The 19,704-nt window shown below is 39.4% G+C and overlaps 1 protein-coding gene across 2 annotated transcripts in view; it reads left to right on the top strand.

The window, feature by feature from the left end:
- The first annotated feature begins 8,590 nt into the window (after positions 1–8,590).
- The window catches only part of LOC130922639 (docking protein 4-like), an 83,619-nt gene continuing 72,505 nt past the window's right edge, over positions 8,591–19,704 (top strand). Inside the window, exons 1-2 of one of the 2 annotated variants that reach the window (XM_057847542.1) lie at positions 8,591–8,681; positions 8,749–8,866. In XM_057847542.1, the coding sequence (XP_057703525.1) occupies positions 8,801–8,866 (66 nt within the window). In that variant the 5' untranslated portion in view covers positions 8,591–8,681; positions 8,749–8,800. Of the gene's footprint in view, positions 8,867–19,704 lie in introns of both variants that reach the window. The other variant, XM_057847550.1, reaches the window with a different exon arrangement.

The following is a 19,704-nucleotide window of genomic DNA, read 5'->3' as shown; positions in this document are numbered from 1 at the left end:
GATCTGGCCACCAGGGGTCGTTCTAGAGGGATAGCACGAAGGCCCATTAGATGGCAAACCCCCCAAGGCATCAGACAGTCGTCCGCGCCGGAGTCTATCAGGGCAGAGAGTGTACATGACAAAGCTCTGTGCTTTACCTGGACGGTGGTCGTAGAGCGGTGGGCGGGGTTTGCTGCTTGACTGGCATGGCTTTGTCTGGGCCTGCGGACGGCGCAACCTGCCACAAGGTGTCCCGAACTCCCGCAGTAGAAGCATAGCCCCTCTAGTTGTCGGCGCTTTCGTTCCTCAGGGGAGGTGCGTGTGGGACCAAGCTGCATGGGTATGGCATCGTCAGGATCCCTAGGAGGCGAGGCCGGTAGGATGTGGGTGCGGCGAGGTCCTGACTGCTCCAGCGACTGGGGAGGTGGTCTCACAGCTTGGATAGGCCGGCTCCTGCTCAACTCCTCAAGGCGATGATCAGTGCGTATGGCGAGGGCAATGAGGTCGTCCAACCCCTCCGGGAGGTCGAGTGGTACAAGGCGGTCCCGGATAGTTGGGGAGAGCCCCTTAAAAAAGGTGTCATAGAGTGCGGTGTGGCACCAGCCGCAACCTGCGGCCAGGGTACGGAACCGAATGGCATAGTCATTGACCGAGGCTTTACCCTGACACAGGCTGCTGAGCTCTCTTGCTCGGTCTCTTTCGGAGCACACTGGGTCGAAAGTGGTCTTCAGGGCATCTATGAATGAGGACAAGTTGTGGCACGAACACGAATCACGCTCCCACTCAGCCATGGCCCAGGCTCGGGCCCGTCCCGACATGTGGGACACCATGAAGGCAATACGAGAACGGTCAGTCGTGAACTCATGGGGGGAACAGTCAAAGTGCATACTGCATTCAGTGACGAAAGCTTGGCTAGTACCTGGGTCCCCGCAGAATCGCTCTGGCGGTGCCAATCTTGGTCCTCCTCCGGGAACCAGGGAGGAAGAAGCAGGAGGGGTGAAGGCAGGGGTATTGGAAACGGAAGCTGGTTGTGCTGGGAGCAGCTGGGCTGTGAGCTCCATCAGCTGATTGGTCATTTGGACCAGCTGTGCAGTCATCGTGGCTTGGAACTCCTCCTGGCGGGTGAGACGAGCCGATTGCTCTCGGAGCGTGGCAAAAAATTCGGTAGACTCCGCTGGGTCCATTTCCGGCAGAAGTGTTCTGTCAGACCTGGATGACGAGGCGGACTCAGCTGCGGAGGTTCAGGCAAAACTTTTATTTTGAAAACAGGTTCTTCCGCTGACATGCGGGAAAAAATGCACAAACAAAAAACTCTCCAATGGAGGAATAAGTCAAAGCAATCACGATCAGGGTTCAAACAAAAAAGCACTCCATACGGGAGGAAAGGGCAAAAACACAAAACGCTCCTAATGGAGGAAAAGGCCAAGATAGCGAATATGAAAAAATTCAAACACAAAGCGCTCCAATGGAGGATAACATTCAGTAGAACTGCACTAGACTATGACGGTAGGCTATGACGAGAGGCTGACGTGACTGACCTTGGACGAAAGACACTTCTGCACAAGACAAGGGGAACTAGGGCATTAAATACACACGAGGTAATGGGGAACAGGTGGAAACAATAGGTAATTAGGTGACAAGAGGAAGGGCAAGTGTACAGACACAAGGAGGGTGAAGCCTTCAAAATAAAACAGGAAATGACGTGACACAACTCCATGACGTGACACCCCACAGCATCACTGACCCACCCCCATACTTCACAGTGGGTATGAGGTGCTTTTCAGCATGCGCATCTTCTGTGGCACGCCAGACCCAATCAGAGTGTTTGTTGCCAAAAAGCTCAATCTTGGTCTCATCTGACCAAAGCACGCGGTCCCAGTTGAAGTCCCAATACCGCTTGGAGAACTCCAGACGTTTGCGTTCATGATAGTGAGTGAGGAAAGGTTTTCTCCATGCATGCCTCCCAAACAGCTTGTAGGCGTGTAGACAGCAACTCATATCTACTGTGAAGTATGGGGGTGGGTCAGCGAAAAAACACATCATTGTAATAAATCCAATAATTATGGAGGGCACTGTATATTATAGAAATTCCATGCAGCAGACTTGTTTGCCCAGTGGAAGGGGACAGCCTATCGATGAGTTAAGGTTTGCAGACACAGTATCTCCCATTGCTACCTGTACAGTGTGACAGAAGGGAAGTGGTCAAAATAGTTGTAGCCCTGCTTGTTGGCTTGCCTAAAAGTCGGGAGATATTGATGTGATTTCATCTGAAATAAAACGGATGGTTCAGCCACTGACCACACAGAAACCAGCTGATAATGATCAGTTGCCTGGCACCGCCAGACTATTCTCCCTGTATTTTTCAAACACTGTGGGAAGAGTCTGGGACCATCTCCTTATTGGCCTCTCGAGCCCGAACTAAATCCTCCGTGCAACTTATTTGCGTGACGTCTTCTTAACGAGCAACGTCACTCTTGCGCGTCGGAAGTTGTCTCCACAACAACACAGATGGCGAACGGGAGAGCCAAGAATATATTCCAACCCGCGGTAAATTCAGTTTTAAATGACCAAAAACACATCAAGTCGCTAAAACCAACAGTCTGTGTCGCTCTAGCCATGTTGAATAAACTTCTCGGTTCTCCGCTCTCCTCATATGTTTATTCCTTTGCACTAGTTTCTTGTCGCTTTATCAACGGCACGGCCGCCCGTCACTGATTGGTCCACTCCGCTGGCTGTTTGCTGTGGCTTGCTCCGCCCTGGGAATTTGATCCACGTAACGGTCTCCAGACTCTATAGCTGGAACAGCGGCGAGTCTGGTGTACCAGGCAAAATGATCAGTAGCTGATAGATTTTAGCATTACTCGTGATAAACGTCATAATCTAAATCGAAGCATCTACCTGTGAGTGAGTGAGTGAGTGAGTGAGTGAGTGAGTGAGTGAGTGAGTGAGTGAGTGAGTGAGTGAGTGAGTGAGTGAGTGAGTGAGTGACTGACAGAAAGAAAGAAAGAAAGAAAGAAAGAAAGAAAGAAAGAAAGAAAGAAAGAAAGAAAGAAAGAAAGAAAGAAAGAAAGAAAGAAAGAAAGAAAGAAAGCGAGACAAGGGAAATGCTTATTTAAATGAACTTTAATTGAGGTATCTTGATGTACTTGTATACAAGTATGCACAGCGGAATTCCTGGAGATAAAAAAGAGAACATAAACACAGGCATTAAGAATAGATGATGGTTTTGATTGATCCCATGATGACAGTAGCAATGATGCAAAAACTGCTGACTAGGCATGAGACTATATTGCTCTGGGAGTCTGTATGGGCTTTTTTTCTACTCGAGTTGTATGGCTACGTGTGTGGCAACAAATTCCCTGCCCAATTTACTCTCCCTGCATGAATTACTGAAGCACCTTCTCATGAGATCACTAATAAAAACATCTTCATTGCTTTACTTACAATTGCGATTGCGCACAGTAATATCTATTGGTTGCAATGATTTTCCACTGCTTTTTTCTCCGTTGGTCAGCAAATTCTGTGAATTATCACCAACCATCTCTCTCTGTTCTCTGCATCTTTTGCTCTAACTAATCTTCCTTCACCCTATTCATAAATCTCCACTCTGGTCTTTCTCTTTGACTCACTCTAAAAACAACCCAATGTGGGTTCATTCGAACCAAATTACTGGGTTGAAAAAAGACCAAACACCCAGAGGTGGGTAGTAACGCCTTACATCTACTTGAGAAACATTTAGAGAAAAATGTACTTCTAAGAGTGCTTTTACTAAGCCATACTTTTTACTTGAATAGTACTACTCCACTTCTTTGGGCTACACTCGTCTTTACATTTTTCCTCTTTAATTCTACAATATTTTATTAATGTTAGTGATGTTAAAATAATATTCTCTTGCACATATGTATTGTTGTGCACTTTCAACTGGTTTAATGGTGTTAATAAATGTAACATTCTTAGCAAATACTGTGTTTTGGTTGTCGGGTTGTGATAAGTATACTTCATGCGCTGTATTTTGTGAGTCAATCGTTTTTTAATTTTCTTGCTTTTTTTTTTTTTTTTTTTTTTTTTTTTTTGCGTGGAGGGTGACACCAAAGCATAGTATCGCCCATGTAGGCTAGGAATGCCACTGGCCGGAATTCAATGTTTGTTTTTTTGTATTTAATTTGGCTTAATGTGGTTATGTAATAGGATATAGTACAGTTTAATAATGTTCAAGGTTATATGGGTAACGTTTGTGCTGAGAAAAAAAATACCATACCAACAATACAATACCAACATCTTTAGCAGTTACTCACAAAGTTACTCATTACTTGAGTATTCTTTTCACCGAATACTTTTTCACTTTTGCTCGAGGACATTTTTTGGGATGACTACTTGAGCAATTATTATTTTGAAGTAATATTATTTTGAAGTTATAAAGTATTTTTATATTTTATAGACAGATAGATAGATAGACAGACAAAGAGACAGACAGACAGACAGACAGATTATATATATATATATATATATATATATATATATATATATCTGTATGTGTGTGTGTATATATATGTGTATATGCGTGTATATATATGTGTGTATATATGTGTGTTTATATATATATATATATATATATATATATATATATATGAAACGGAAAACACTCAGGTGACTTGAAGTTTTTAAACTTTTAAACAGCCAAACCCTATCTGAAGGTGAAAGCATGCGAGAGCAGAATTACAGACGCCATGATTTTAACGAGAGATTATCGCGTACTTACCTTGTTTCGATCCAAAAACTCCATGTACCATGTATCATCGAGTGTCAAGACACACCTGGGAATGGCCACAGAGGGATTTTTGGGGGATTTTAGGGGTGAAACATGGTAATATAACAAGGGTCGTGATGCATAAATCGCAGACATCAAGGAGAGGTCGAGATTTTCTTTTTCATATATTTACCTTTTTAAATGTTTTTTTCCAATTTTTCTTTGTTTGGATCGATTATTTATCATCTAACATATCGGAAAAAATGCGACAAACCATGCACCCAGCTTGGAGGTTACTGCCCGTAGTGTCCCTAGTGTATCTATATCTTTTTTTTTTTTTTTTTTTTTAATTAAAAAAAAAATATATATATATATATATACAGTGCCGTGCAAAAGTATTCGGCCCCCTTGAATCTTGCAACCTTTCGCCACATTTCAGGCTTCAAACATAAAGATATGAAATTTAACTTTTTTGTCAAGAATCAACAACAAGTGGGACAAAACCGTGAAGTGGAACATTTATTGGATAATTTAAACTTTTTTAACAAATAAAAAACTGAAAAGTGGGGCGTGTAATATTATTCGGCCCCTTTACTTTCAGTGCAGTAAACTCACTCCAGAAGTTCAGTGAGGATCTCTGAATGATCCAATGTTGTCCTAAATGACCGATGATGATAAATAGAATCCACCTGTGTGTAATCAAGTCTCCGTATAAATGCAATGATCCAAAACATAAAGCCAAATCTACAATGGAATGGTTAAAAAATAAACGTATCCAGGTGTTAGAATGGCCAAGTCAAAGTCCAGACCTGAATCCAATCGAGAATCTGTGGGAAGAGCTGAAGACTGCTGTTCACAAACACTCTCCATCTAACCTCACTGAGCTTGAGCTGTTTTGCAAGGAAGAATGGGCAAGAATGTCAGTCTCTCGATGTGCAAAACTGATAGAAACATACCCCAAGCGACTTGCAGCTGTAATTGGAGCAAAAGGTGGCGCTACAAAGTATTAACGCAAGGGGGCCGAATAATATTGCACGCCCCACTTTTCAGTTTTTTATTTGTTAAAAAAAGTTTAAATTATCCAATAAATTTTGTTCCACTTCACGATTGTGTCCCACTTGTTGTTGTTGATTCTTGACAAAAAATTAAAATTTTATATCTTTATGTTTGAAGCCTGAAATGTGGCGAAAGGTTGCAAGGTTCAAGGGGGCCGAATACCTTTGCAAGGCACTGTATATATATATATATATATATATATATATATATATAATATATGAATACGGCAGAAAACACCCAGGTGACTGGAAGTTCCGCCCTGAGACCCCAATTTGGCCAAATTTCAAAATTGTCCTTTATGCATGTGTGCTACATCATTTTATTGTGTTCATTGTGTGATAATCAATTTTCTGGGGGAAGAAATTTTTTGAAAAAGAGGGGCATTTAAAAAAAATAAATAAATAAACAGCAAAACCCTAACTGAAGGTGAGAGCACGCAAGAGCATAATTAAAGACGCCATGATTTTAATGAGATATTATCGCGTACTTACCTTGTTTCGATGCAAAAACTCTATGTAGGACGTATCATCGAGTGTCAAGACACACCTGGGAATGGCCACAGATGGATTTTTGGGGGATTTTAGGGGTGAAACATGGTAATATAACAAGGGTCGCGATGGAGAAACTGCAGACATCAAGGGGTGGTCGAGATTTTCTTTTTCATATATTTAGCCTTTTAAACGTTTTTTTTTCTCTTTTCTTTCTTTCTTTGGATCGATTATTAATCATCTAACATATTGGGGACAGTAACAAAAAAAAACTATTAAGCGACAGTTATGAATGAAGGAGAGGTTGAGATTTTCTTTTTCATATATTTACCTTTTCAAATGTTTTTTTTCCCCCAATTTTTCTATGTTTGGATCGATTATTTATCATCTAACATATCGGAAATAATTGGACAGAAACCAAAAAAAAATACAATTAAGCGATAGTTATGAGGTAAATATCCCTGACTTTTTTACAGACACCATTTTTTTCATTGTGACGTCATTTGTTTAAAAGTTTAAAACATGCGAGTGAATAATTTTTTTAAGTGTTTTTTTTTTTTTTTTTCTTTTTTAATTAATGGTTCTAAGCTAAAAATGACACATTTTGAATAATAAATATAATTATCTTCATTTTATGGCTGGGTCGAAACAAAAGCGGTTGTGCAAGGTCTGTAACGGGGATTTCCAGGGTAAAAGGGACAAATTAAAAATAGTTTGGGGGCTTAATGCGCCATAAATCTGCTATGGCAGCAAATAGACATATTGTTCTATCAAACACAACAGTTATTTTGGCTTAAAATACAGCAGTTTCTTTTAAAGAAGAGTGCAAGAGCCGAAACTGCTTTTTCAGTCTTGTCTGTGTTTTCTGCCATATACATATATGTATATATATTTATATTGTATTTTGAAGTACTCCTACTTCAGTAAAAATTTTGGCTACTTTACCCACATAGACCCCCTAAAATGATGAATATTACTTGGGGAAGGAGGTGCAAGATTTCATTCCAACCAATTAGGACACTTTGTCACCAAAATGGCCAAAATAATCCAAGTGGTATTCAGTCCTTTTTGACCCAAATTAGTGGGTTAAAATAAATTGGGTTAATTGACCCTTCGCAAAAGCTCCAACCCCCTTAATTACGGTTGCTAATCCGACAAGCTTCATCACTCTCACAGCACGGCCAATTCGGGCGTATATACCGGAGTGTTTTAAGTGATTCATTTTGTTGAAAAACCAGTGGAACAACCTCCGGATTGATGTAAAAGGTTTACAATATGCAGCGGAGGGGTATATTGAAAATATGAAAAATTGTAGTACATTACCTTGGCCAAAGCCGACAGGTTCAATACCAACAGCAACATTGCTGGCAGACATACAGGAGTGTTTTAAGTGATTTATTTTGGAGCAATACCAGTGCAACATTCTCCAGATTGAGGCAAAAGCGTTCACAATATGTAGCTGAGGGTCATTTTGAAAATGTAAAAAAGGGTATTGAGGCAAAAGCACACAGGTTAAAGACTTCAAGCCAAGCAAAGGGTTAGAATACTAAGGTGTCCGTTCAACAAATGTTATGTGAAAGATGAGAACAAATTAAGTTCAATGCATTTATTAGGGTGCTATGTTGACTTAGAAAGAGGAAGCATCGCTTAATATGTTTAGCGCACAGTATTGTTAATCTTACCTTTAAAAAGTAATTAGTTCCAGTAACAAATTACTTTTCCCAAAATGTAATTGAATTATTTACCTCATTGTAAGACTAATTATCATAAATACTCTAGAGCCCTGTATAGTGTTTTTCTACCTGCATCGGGACTGATAAAGGGTTCAGCATCTTGCTTAAGAACACTTCAGCACAGTCACCAGGGTGGGGGAATTGAGCCTGCAACCTTTGGGGTGGGAAGTGACTACTTCACCACTGAGCCATGAGGCGATAGACACTTCGTTGGAAATGGGCAACAGTGTTTGTGTTCCATAAAACCTCTTGATCGTAAAACAGATGTGGTTTCCATTACTTCAGTGTACTGCACATTAAAAAAATATGTTGAGTTGAAAAACAAGTCATTGTTATGAAGATGCAACACAGAAATATTAATAACTATTAATGTTAGATCTATAATTTTCAACAATAATGTGTTAGCTTGGGTAATGGCTTTTTCCTTAGTTGGGAATAAGAGATTACCGGTGCACATCATCCTTGAATACTTGCCCTCAATAACACCCATGAATATTGAATGCTAATAGGGTGCTCCTCACTGCTTAATAAATAATGTCCATCAATATTTCTCTCTCACTTTTGCTCCCTCTCCCTCTCAGTATGTCTGTGTCTCTCTCCATTTGTTAGTCAAGGCAATGATGAAGCTCAGGAGTAAAAGAGCACAGACAGAGGAGATACTGGAAAGCTACTGAGATCGTAAATTCAAATAGAACAATAGTCAAGCAGATAAGCCAGAGCATAAAAACAGCTTTTCATCCAGCAGGACTGACAGGACAAATTGTGATTCCAGGAATTCATATAGACGTTGTCCAAAGATGGCTTCAAACTTCAACGACATCATCAAGCAGGGCTATGTACGCATGCGTAGTCGCAATCTTGGGGTAAGTTTTCTCTGTTTCTTTTTACAATTTCTGCAATATATATATATATTTTTTTCATTCATTCATTTATCTTCCCTACCGCTTATCCTTGAGAGGGTCACAAGGGTGCTGGAGCCTAACTATAGGAAGGATGCGAGCTACAACATCAACTGGTCTCAGGGCACACATACACAAGCAACCACTCACACCGATGAAGTCATTTAGAGTGCTTTTCGGGATGTGATAGAGAGAGTGGGGTAATCAAATAGCTTCAATAATAATAAAAGTTAACGTAAGAACCACCCATTGGAAAATGTTATCTGCTAGCCGTTAGCGCATCCTGGCAATGAGGACATCAAATTGCCAGATGTATCCTATGTTCCTATGTTCAGATGTAACAAGACTGAAGAAGCAGTTTCTGCTCTTGCCCGCCTCTTTAAAAGAAACTGCTGTGTTTTAAGCCAAAGGGTGTTTGATCGAATAATATGTCGATACGCCGCCATAGCAGATTCATGGCGCATTGAGCCTCCGAGCTATTTTTAATTTGTCAGTTTTACACTGGAAACCCCCGTTTACAGATGTCACGTAACCACTTTTGTTTCAAACCAGCCATAAAACGAACGTAATTATATTTATTATTCAAAATGTCTATCATTTTTAGCTTAGAATCATAAATGGATGTCTCATATTTCGTTTAAAAAAAAAAAAAAGTCTTTAAAAAATTATTCACTCACATATTTTAAATTTTTAAACAAATTTGTCACAATGAAAAAAATGGCGTCTGTAAAAAAGTCACGGATATCTACCTCATAACTATCGCTTAATTGTATTTTTTTGTTACTGTCGCATTTTCTCCAATATGTTAGATGATAAATAATCAATCCAAACAAAAAAAAGAAGAAAAAAAACGTTTAAAATGGTAAATATATGAAAAAGAACATCTCGACCACTCCTTGATGTCTGCGATTTCTGCATCGCGACCCTTGTTATATTACCAAGTTTCACCCCTAAAATCCCCCAAAAATCCGGCTGTGGCCATTCAAAGCTGTGTCTTGACACTTACTGATACCCTGCTACATGGAGTTTTTGGATCGAAACGAGGTAAGTACACGATAATATCTCGTTAAAGTCATGGCATCTGTAATTCTGCTCTGGCGTACTCTCACCTCCAGAGAGGGTTTTGCTGTTAAAAAAACTTAAATTTTTATTTTTTCCAAATGCCCTCCTGTTCTAATTTTTTCTTCCCCCAGAAAATTGAGATTTTAAGCTTTCCAAAGATGTATCACACATGCATATCGGACAATTTTGAAAGTTGGGTAAATTGGGGGTCTCAGAGCGGAACTTCAAGTCACCTGAGTGTTTTCCGCCATGGATGGATGGATGGATCTGAGTCAATATTGAAAGAAAGAACCAGAAAATATATTAACTGCTCAGTTTTATTTAAATCTGTGCAGACTGGAAAAAATAAGCAATTAAAATTACTGCACTGTAGACAGAAACTTAACAAGCTTAAATCTCCAGTATTGTCCCAAGTACTGATAACTAACCAGATTTCATCTCTCAGCATAGTGAGGCACCTTTTAGCATTGATGGTATCGCTAAGGATGAAGGGACCTACAATCCTGTGGTAAATGCTGGTGTTCATATAAAAGAAAAATAATAATAACAGATCTTAAAAGACAGTGAGAACATAGTTTTACAGTAATTGCCATACATCAATGAACATCCACAGAAAATATGGAAAAATATTACTTTTGAATATATATATTTTTAAAAAGGAGTTACTTATCAATCATCCTGTAGGCAACGTATATGCACATGCACCTACACCCACATTTTTTAAAAGCGACTTTCAGATACTTAGGCTAGGTTCATATTGCAGGGCAAATGCACAATTCAGATTTTTTTTTTTTTTGACGTTTTCTTGGCTTGCCAGTTGTAACGTGTGGCTGGACAGGATACGTGCATAAAAAGTAAAAAAGGAAGCAGACTTCCACTTATGCACTTTTATTACACAAAATAATAAAAAAACCCTGCTTGACCACTCGTCACTCGGGAGTACGACGGGCCACGCACACGCGGTCACAATTGACTCCAACAAAAAGCGAGGAGCAACAGAAGGAGAAAACAAACATAAATAAAGAGGCGCCACCGTGTGGTGGATGTCGTAAGGAATACAGAGGTGACCGTTACATCGTTCAGACTGCCTTTTTTCCATTGAGCCCGTTAAAGTATCACAAATGCGCAGTCCGAGATGCGCTGTGCAAACTGACCCGCATGCGCAGGAGCATCAAAACAAATTCTGGCTCAACAGCATTCTAGGGTGATCATTAATTTGATTTCCAAAAACAGCACACAAATAACACAGATAAAGAATCCCCATTTTGTCTTATATTTAAAGTTTATATGGATTGATAGCATGCACGCAATGACACATATAGGTTACGGACAGTTTGCGCCGACTCTCGGCCGTGTAAGCAATCTTGAACTATTGCTCATTTGGAACACAGATAAGCCCCCATTTTATTTTTTATGACTGTTGTCAAGCTCGCCTCTTCCCTGAAAACTGCGTTCAAGCTAGGTGCTAACGCTAATGTACAGCTCCATCGCTAATGTAGCGCCCTGTATCTCTCATGCTTTGCTGACGTAATTGCTGCATGAATTCCGAATTTGGGGGACTTGACAGTTCAGAAGAATGCAGCCACATTATGGAAAAATGTGGCCCAGATCGGATTTTAACCACATAGGAAAGTGACCTAGATTGGTTTTGAAATGGTCCACTTTTTGGTTTTGATTTGCTACGGCCACCTGATGTTCTCGATGGTTCTGAGAGCCCTGCTGTCAAAGCCGTCTCATAGAGGAGAATAGAGAGTACAGCGGTGTTGAAAATATAACCAAAGTAAAATTGGAATTGTGTCTTACTTTACCCCATCTGAAGTGCGAACTGAGACAGACTAGAAAAATGAAAAGGGTAAAGTGAACCAATGAGGGTTAAACTGAGTTACTTTTTCCATCTTAAAGTGATCCTCCAACTTAAATACATGTATGCTCTAATAAACCACAATTGTTCTCTTGTACTAAAATATGTTTTTAGAAACACATAAAATGTTAAATCAATGGCAATATTTTATAATATTTAGTCCATAGTTTGACCGTTAGTTGGCTCCATGGTTTGCGGGCTCACAGTGATGACGTAATTGGTATCTTTCCAAATATGTAGCGTGTTTAACAATTGCTTATTGCCGCCTAAACTCGCCAAGTAAAATGCCACGGTGTGCTGATTTTGGATGCAATTTCCAGTCAAATGGAAACAAGGGGAGTGAAGTGAGTGGTCAAGGTGGAATTATTATTTTTAGTGAATAAATGTGCATAAGTGGAAGCTTCTCCCCCTTTTTGGTCCCTGTATGTACGTACCCTAGCCACCACGCGTTACAACTGGTGCCCGAACATTTTTCCTGGATCCTCAGTCAAGTAAGGGATCAGTCTATTTTCTGGATCCAACGGTCCCACCCCGTCTGCAATATTGGTTTCGGATCTGTCCATTTTTTTGATTCGTCGGTCCCACAGCGGCTTTTCAGATCAGTCTATTTTGTGGAATCCACGGCTGCGACATTGCCATGGGATTGGTCTAATACCTGGATCTTCGAGTGAGTAAAAAACGCGGATTTGGATTACTATTGCTATCTTTTATGTTGACTATTCTCCGTGGACGTTTTCCCCAAATCATACTAAATAATCAAAGCACTATGGCACGCTACAGTGACGACAGTGACTCTGACGTGGACCTCACAACAATGTTGGAGTTCGTCAGGGAACGCGGGTTTGCTTACTGATGAGCTCCCGAGTGAAGAGTGGTCAAGGTGGAAATAATTTTTGTGAATAAATGTGCATAGTGGAAGCTTCTCCCCTTTTTGGTATTTTTATACACGTATCCTAGCTACCACGCATTACAATGTATAAGACAATGGATTACACAAGGTGTGCTCTTTGGCCTGTACTGTATGTAAAGCACATGAAAGCTCTGGATGCTAACAATCTACATAATTATATTGGGATAAGTTTGAAAACACAATATGCTTACCTTGAATATCTGCTAATAAAACCGGACAGGGTACACTCTCGCTCCCAACCGGAGTTCCCAACACAACAGCACTCTCTCACATCACCAGTTTTGCCCAACTTTTGTCTTATCAGGTATTTGCTGCACGCATTTTTCCCTGAAGCTCGTCTTGTGAACGACCGACAGTGCTGTCCTGCTCTTCACTTTTCAGATCTGGTTCAAATAGGAAGGGTAGAACTGACGACATGTTGGGAAAACTAATGAGTGACACGCTGGAATTTCTGCAACGGGAACACTAGGGATGGGAATTGATACGATTTTTACGATTCCGATTCCATTATCCATTCCATTCCATTATATTGCTTAACGATTCGATTCTTTATCGATTCTAATTTCAGGAAAAAGAAGAACAAACATTTTGATTGGCATCAAGCTTGTTTAATCAGAAGTCACAACCTCACAAACTCACAACGAGTTCAAAAGAGGCCCAAAGCCTCAATGTTAACTGTGGCTATAAGTGGCAAATGCACAAGAATGTGTAACATTTTACTGAAACATTTTTCTAATAGAAATAAAAAATATTGGTATATTTTGGCATATAGGTCGTTGTTCTGCCTTTGGCGATGTCCCCAAACTTTTTCCTGTGAGGGCCACATAACTTTTCCCTTCTCTGATGAGAGGCCGGGGTCAGTTTGTAACAGAAAAAGTGTGACGATTGCAGGAGTGCGTAAATGTAAAAAAAATTATTGTTTTTCAGAAAGCCACAATCAAATAACCCTCTGTGGATTCTTTACGAAACAAAAGTAAATAAAATAAAAATAATAATATAACATAATAATAATAAATAATAATAGCACTATTAATTAAATAGATAATAACCAAATAACCCTCTCTGAGTTATTTACTGAAAAAGGCCAGGAAATAAATAATACTACTGAGGGAGGAAAAAAAAAAAAAAAAAAAAAATCAAAATGCTCTCTGGAATTGTTCAGGGGGCCGGATCAAATATGGAGCCGCGGGCCGTAGTTTGGGGACCCCTGTTTTTATTTACTAGTATATTGAAATGCATGCCTTTTAGTTTTTATGGTGCTTTCACGCTCAAGTGGTGGCGCCCTTGCGCTTCCTCACGCGAAGAAGAACGCGCTCACGTGAAGAAGAGCGCGCTTACACGCGAAGAAGAAGAAATGCCGCATCCAAGCGAGTGAGCGAGTTAGAGAGAAAGGGAAACACTGCCACGAGCCTACGTTCTTTGTTAATGTTTGCAAAATATCTACAGAGCCAACGCCTGTATGTATCATCTTCTGTGTTGTTGTTGTGTGTTTCCACTCGCGATCGGACACTTAAATCCAGTTGTGTAGTGGTTTAAACGATGTGCTAATGCTAGCGAACGCATGCTATCTGTTTGTTATTTCTGTGTTAGTAGCTAATCATCGCTGATTTACTTTGATGCAAACCTGTTTTTTATTGGGGACGAAATTGATTTGTTTCATTTCTATTTTTAGTTTCAAGTGATGGTTGAACAAAGTCAGCAAATTATACCAACGTCTTCTGCATCGTCATTTGGGAGTTTAGCTAGCTGTATAGCCAGGACTGAGCCTTAGCGTCTCGGTGAGGACAGTGCAGTCTATTCCCTCCCGATGCAGTTATTTCCATCTCGCAATGACTGCAAGTCGCTTTGTTGTAATTTTTCCTCGTGAAGTGAAGACAAACTTTCGAGCGTTCGAACCTACGTGCTGTCATTGTTATGTTTACGGCGGCAATGCTCGTGCTAAACTATCGTAACCTTTCATTTTCACCCTTTTTCCTGGTGAAGTGTAGACAAACTTTGGAGCGAGTGGTTCTTGGCGCCATGCTAGTTTGATGCGTCTGGACAACAAGACAAGACACGTCACGACGCAATATGCATCTTTAGGGATCGTTAAAGGGATCGTTAAGGATTTTTCATTGTGATGTCGAGGCCTCGAAACACTCGGAACCGGTTCCAAATTGGAATCGGATTTCGATTCCCATCCCTAGGGACCAGTGACGTCACGCACTGCGACGTAACAAGAATGGCGACCTATCACTTAAAATAATTTTCCAAACTTTATTAAAACAAAAACATTAAGAGGGGTTTTATTATCAAATTATTATAACTCATACTAACATTTATCTTTTAAGAATTACTCGTCTTAAAAATAGAGGATCCCTTTAATATCAAAAATCATAATAGCAAATGTTGTGAAATTTAGCATCCTAAGAGGTAGCTTGACAATAAGACAATTCAGAATGAATGTCAGAATAGTAACAGCATCCTCAAGTTTGGTCATTTTTTTAAAAAGCCTGAACACAACTCAAGATCTACTACACTATAATAGAATATCATCATACACCATAACATAATATGACAAAATTACCCATGGCTGATCCATGTTTCCTGGATCACTTCTGTCTTCAGAACTATTCATTTGGCAAGTGTTATTATAAGTGTTGGAGCCGCCAACTACAATTTTCGTTTTGGTTGTTTTCTTTTTTGAGTTGGTCTTTTTTTTCCTTTTTTTTTACAACTTTGCATATTTCGGTCTGGGACCATGTGGCACATTTGAGTCAGCTGACCAGGCTTATCCAGGTGGACCAAATGCAGTGAATTGATTCGTATCAGTTACTGAATTGTCTGAAGCGGGTAGTTCATCTGCAGGTGGATCATCTGCATTGGTGGGTTATCTAGATCTTCTACAGCTCAGGGTTTGGCCTGTCTGACACCACGGATGGTGCAAATGCTTCATCAGAGAAAATTCAGTAGATCTAAATCAGTGGTTCTTAATCTTGTTAAAGGTACCGAACCCCATGAGTTTGACACGTGCATTAATCGAACCCTTTGGAATGAGAAAAATCATTTTTCTTTCAAATTCAAAATTGATAAGTCTCAGCTAGCAAGGTAAAACCGAAGAAAATTTCCATTCAAATTTCTTTTCATTTAGACAGCATGTTTTTAAACAGGCCAAAATGTATGTTTTTATCTTTATGCCTGCAGCATTATCAGACCACTAAGCCAAGACTGGCCCAATGCACATACCTTCGAATTTTTCATTCAGATTTGGAGGAATATATCTTACATTGTTTAGCATTAAACCTGCTTGGTTGCATTAACCTTGGCTGTGCAATTTCTGTCATGTTTTTTACATCTCAAGTGATATCCAATTTAATGAAAAACCCTGCACAAAATGATCGCCAAATTTTTTATACAAAGTCATTATGTTAAAAAATAAATAAATAAACATGAATCTTCTCACAAATCCAATAAACATTGTGACTTCACAACAAATAATTTTGCCTTTTGGTTTGCTTTTCACATTGGAAAATGAAATTAAACTCAATTTATTTCACAGTTTCTATTTTTGTTTTCATGTCGACATTCTCATTCTATCTTATTCTTGCCTCACATACTATTTTCGTAGTGTAAAGTGGGACGCAAATGTTTTTTTGTTTGTTTTTTGTTGTTGTTGTTTTTTTTATGTAAACGCACTGCCTGTTACCTGTAGGTCCATTATACTTCCTCCTACCAAGTGATAGTCAATCTTACACTGAGCAAACCAGTTTCTTCTCCCATCAGATAGAGGACTAGCAGTTGAAAGAATTGAAATAAAGCTGTAAATTGGGGCCTAACCAGTCCAAAACCTGGTCTAAAACGCCACTTTGCCTAGATTTCAGCATCCCAAAATCTGCGTGTCTTAACCATTACCAAACCCCTTAGACTGACTCACTGAACCCCTGGGGTTTGAACGAACCCAGGTTAAGAACCACTGATCTAAATCCAGATGCTATCTTATGTATTGTGTCACTGCTGACATGAAGGAGTGAAGTGAGACTTTACCCCACATCATTTGTCTCACTTTACCCAATCACCAAAATATTTTGTAGAAGAAAAAAAAAAAAAAAAAAAAAACGCCCCCCCCCCCCCCCCCCCCAGTAACACAGGCTAATCTTAAACTAGCACCATCACATGGTTTTAAATGTTGTTAGTTGATAGACATGTGTAATAAAATATTTTCAAGCTAAATCAGTTTGCTTTGGCACAACAGCTGATTAAGTTGACAGAAAGAACATTTACCTTTACATGGGAAGAAATATATTTTTTATTGTGGAAAAAAACATGTTTACCACAGTAGAAAGAGGATTTCTGGACAGGTGCATTGGTAGGGGTTTGAAAACATGATGGTTGCATGATCACAAATGTGCTCCCTCACTTAGGTATAGGGGGTGTCACATTACCCCAGTCTCCCCTACTACAGACAGTAACTTTGGGATATGAAAATATGGGTTGTGCCAGTAAGTTGCCTCTTAGCTGCACACACTGTATAAAACTTTGCATTTCTACGGTAGCAAACGGGCTATGAATAGTGAGTGAAGATTTTTCCCTCCCCTTTTAAAGCCTAATTATATATAGGTGTACTCACAATTTTTTTTCATTCATGCAAATTTTGCAGGCTGGTTAACAACAATCTTTACTTTTGTAACCCTTACTTTTGGAGTTCATGAGATCTCTTGAGGCTGTGAGTAGATCGTAGGCCTGAATGATATTGGAAATAACTATTGTTGTGATTTTTGGGGGGTTTGCGATATATTGCAATATTATATTGTGATATAAAATAAATAAATATATATATATATATTTTAGGGCTGTAAAAATGATCGCGTTAACGGGCGGTAATTAATTTTGAAAAATAATCGCGTTAAAATATTTGATGCAATTAACGCACATGCCCCGCTCAAACATATTGAAATGGCAGCACAGATTCATGTGCACTTGTTACTTGTGGTTTTTGGAGTTTTGTCGCCCTCTGCTGGCGCTTGGGTGCGACTGATTTTATGACCATGAGAATTGTGTAATTAATGACATTAATAATGACGACCTACTAGTTCATTTTTTGATTGAAAATTTTACAAATTTTATTAAAACGAAAACATTAAGAGGGGTTTTAATACAAAATTTCTATAACTTATACTAACATTTATCTTTTAAGAACTACAAGTCTTTCTATCCATGGATCACTTTAACAGGATGTTAATAATGTTAATGCCATCTTGTTGATTTATTGTTATAATAAACAAATACAGTACTTATGTACAGTATGATGAATGTATATATCCGTCTTGTGTCTTATCTTTCCATTCCAACAATAATTTACAGAAAAATATGGCATATTTTAGAGATGGTTTGAATTGCGATTAATTACAATTAATTAATTTTTAAGCTGTGATTAACTCGATTAAAAATTTTAATTGTTTGACAGCCCTTATACATACATATATATATATATATATATATATATATATATATATATATATATATATATATATATATATATATATATATATATATATATATATATACAGTGCCTTGCAAAAGTATTCGGCCCCCTTGAACCTTGTAACCTTTCGCCACATTTCATGCTTCAAACATAAAGACATAAAATTTTAATTTTTTGTCAAGAATCAACAACAAGTGGGACACAATCGTGAAGTGGAACAAAATTTATTGGATAATTTAAACTTCTTTAACAAATAAAAAACTGAAAAGTGGGGCGTGCAATATTATTCGGCCCCCTTGCGTTAATACTTTGTAGCGCCACCTTTTGCTCCAATTACAGCTGCAAGTCGCTTGGGGTATGTTTCTATCAGTTTTGCACATCGAGAGACTGACATTCTTGCCCATTCTTCCTTGCAAAACAGCTCGAGCTCAGTGAGGTTGGATGGAGAGTGTTTGTGAACAGCAGTCTTCAGCTCTTTCCACAGATTCTCGATTGGATTCAGGTCTGGACTTTGACTTGGCCATTCTAACAACTGGATACGTTTATTTTTTAACCTTTCCATTGTAGATTTGGCTTTATGTTTTGGACCTTTGTCCTGTTGGAAGATAAATCTCCGTCCCAGTCTCAGGTCTTGTGCTGATACCAACAGGTTTTCTTCCAGAATGTTCCTGTATTTGGCTGCATCCATCTTCCCGTCAATTTTAACCATCTTCCCTGTCCCTGCTGAAGAAAAGCAGGCCCAAACCATGATGCTGCCACCACCATGTTTGACAGTGGGGATGGTGTGTTCAGGGTGATGAGCTGTGTTGCTTTTACGCCAAACTTATCGTTTTGCATTGTGGCCAAAAAGTTCAATTTTGGTTTCATCTGACCAGAGCACCTTCTTCCACATGTTTGGTGTGTCTCCCAGGTGGCTTGTGGCAAACTTTAAACGAGACGTTTTATGGATATCTTTGAGAAATGGCTTTCTTCTTGCCACTCTTCCATAAAGGCCAGATTTGTGCAGTGTACGACTGATTGATGTCCTATGGACAGACTCTCCCACCTCAGCTGTAGATCTCTGCAGTTCATCCAGAGTGATCATGGGCCTCTTGGCTGCATCTCTGATCAGTTTTCTCCTTGTTTGAGAAGAAAGTTTGGAAGGACGGCCGGGTCTTGGTAGATTTGCAGTGGACTGATGCTCCTTCCATTTCAATATGATGGCTTGCACAGTGCTCCTTGAGATGTTTAAAGCTTGGGAAATCTTTTTGTATCCAAATCCGGCTTTAAACTTCTCCACAACAGTATCTCGGACCTGCCTGGTGTGTTCCTTGGTTTTCATAATGCTCTCTGCACTTTAAACAGAACCCTGAGACTATCACAGAGCAGGTGCATTTATACGGAGACTTGATTACACACAGGTGGACTCTATTTATCATCATCGGTCATTTAGGACAACATTGGATCATTCAGAGATCCTCACTGAACTTCTGGAGTGAGTTTGCTGCTCTGAAAGTAAAGGGGCCGAA

The sequence above is a fragment of the Corythoichthys intestinalis genome, chromosome 1, assembly GCF_030265065.1.
Source record: "Corythoichthys intestinalis isolate RoL2023-P3 chromosome 1, ASM3026506v1, whole genome shotgun sequence".
Taxonomy (NCBI): Eukaryota; Metazoa; Chordata; class Actinopteri; order Syngnathiformes; family Syngnathidae; genus Corythoichthys; species Corythoichthys intestinalis.
This window is presented reverse-complemented; position numbering and strand designations above follow the sequence as displayed.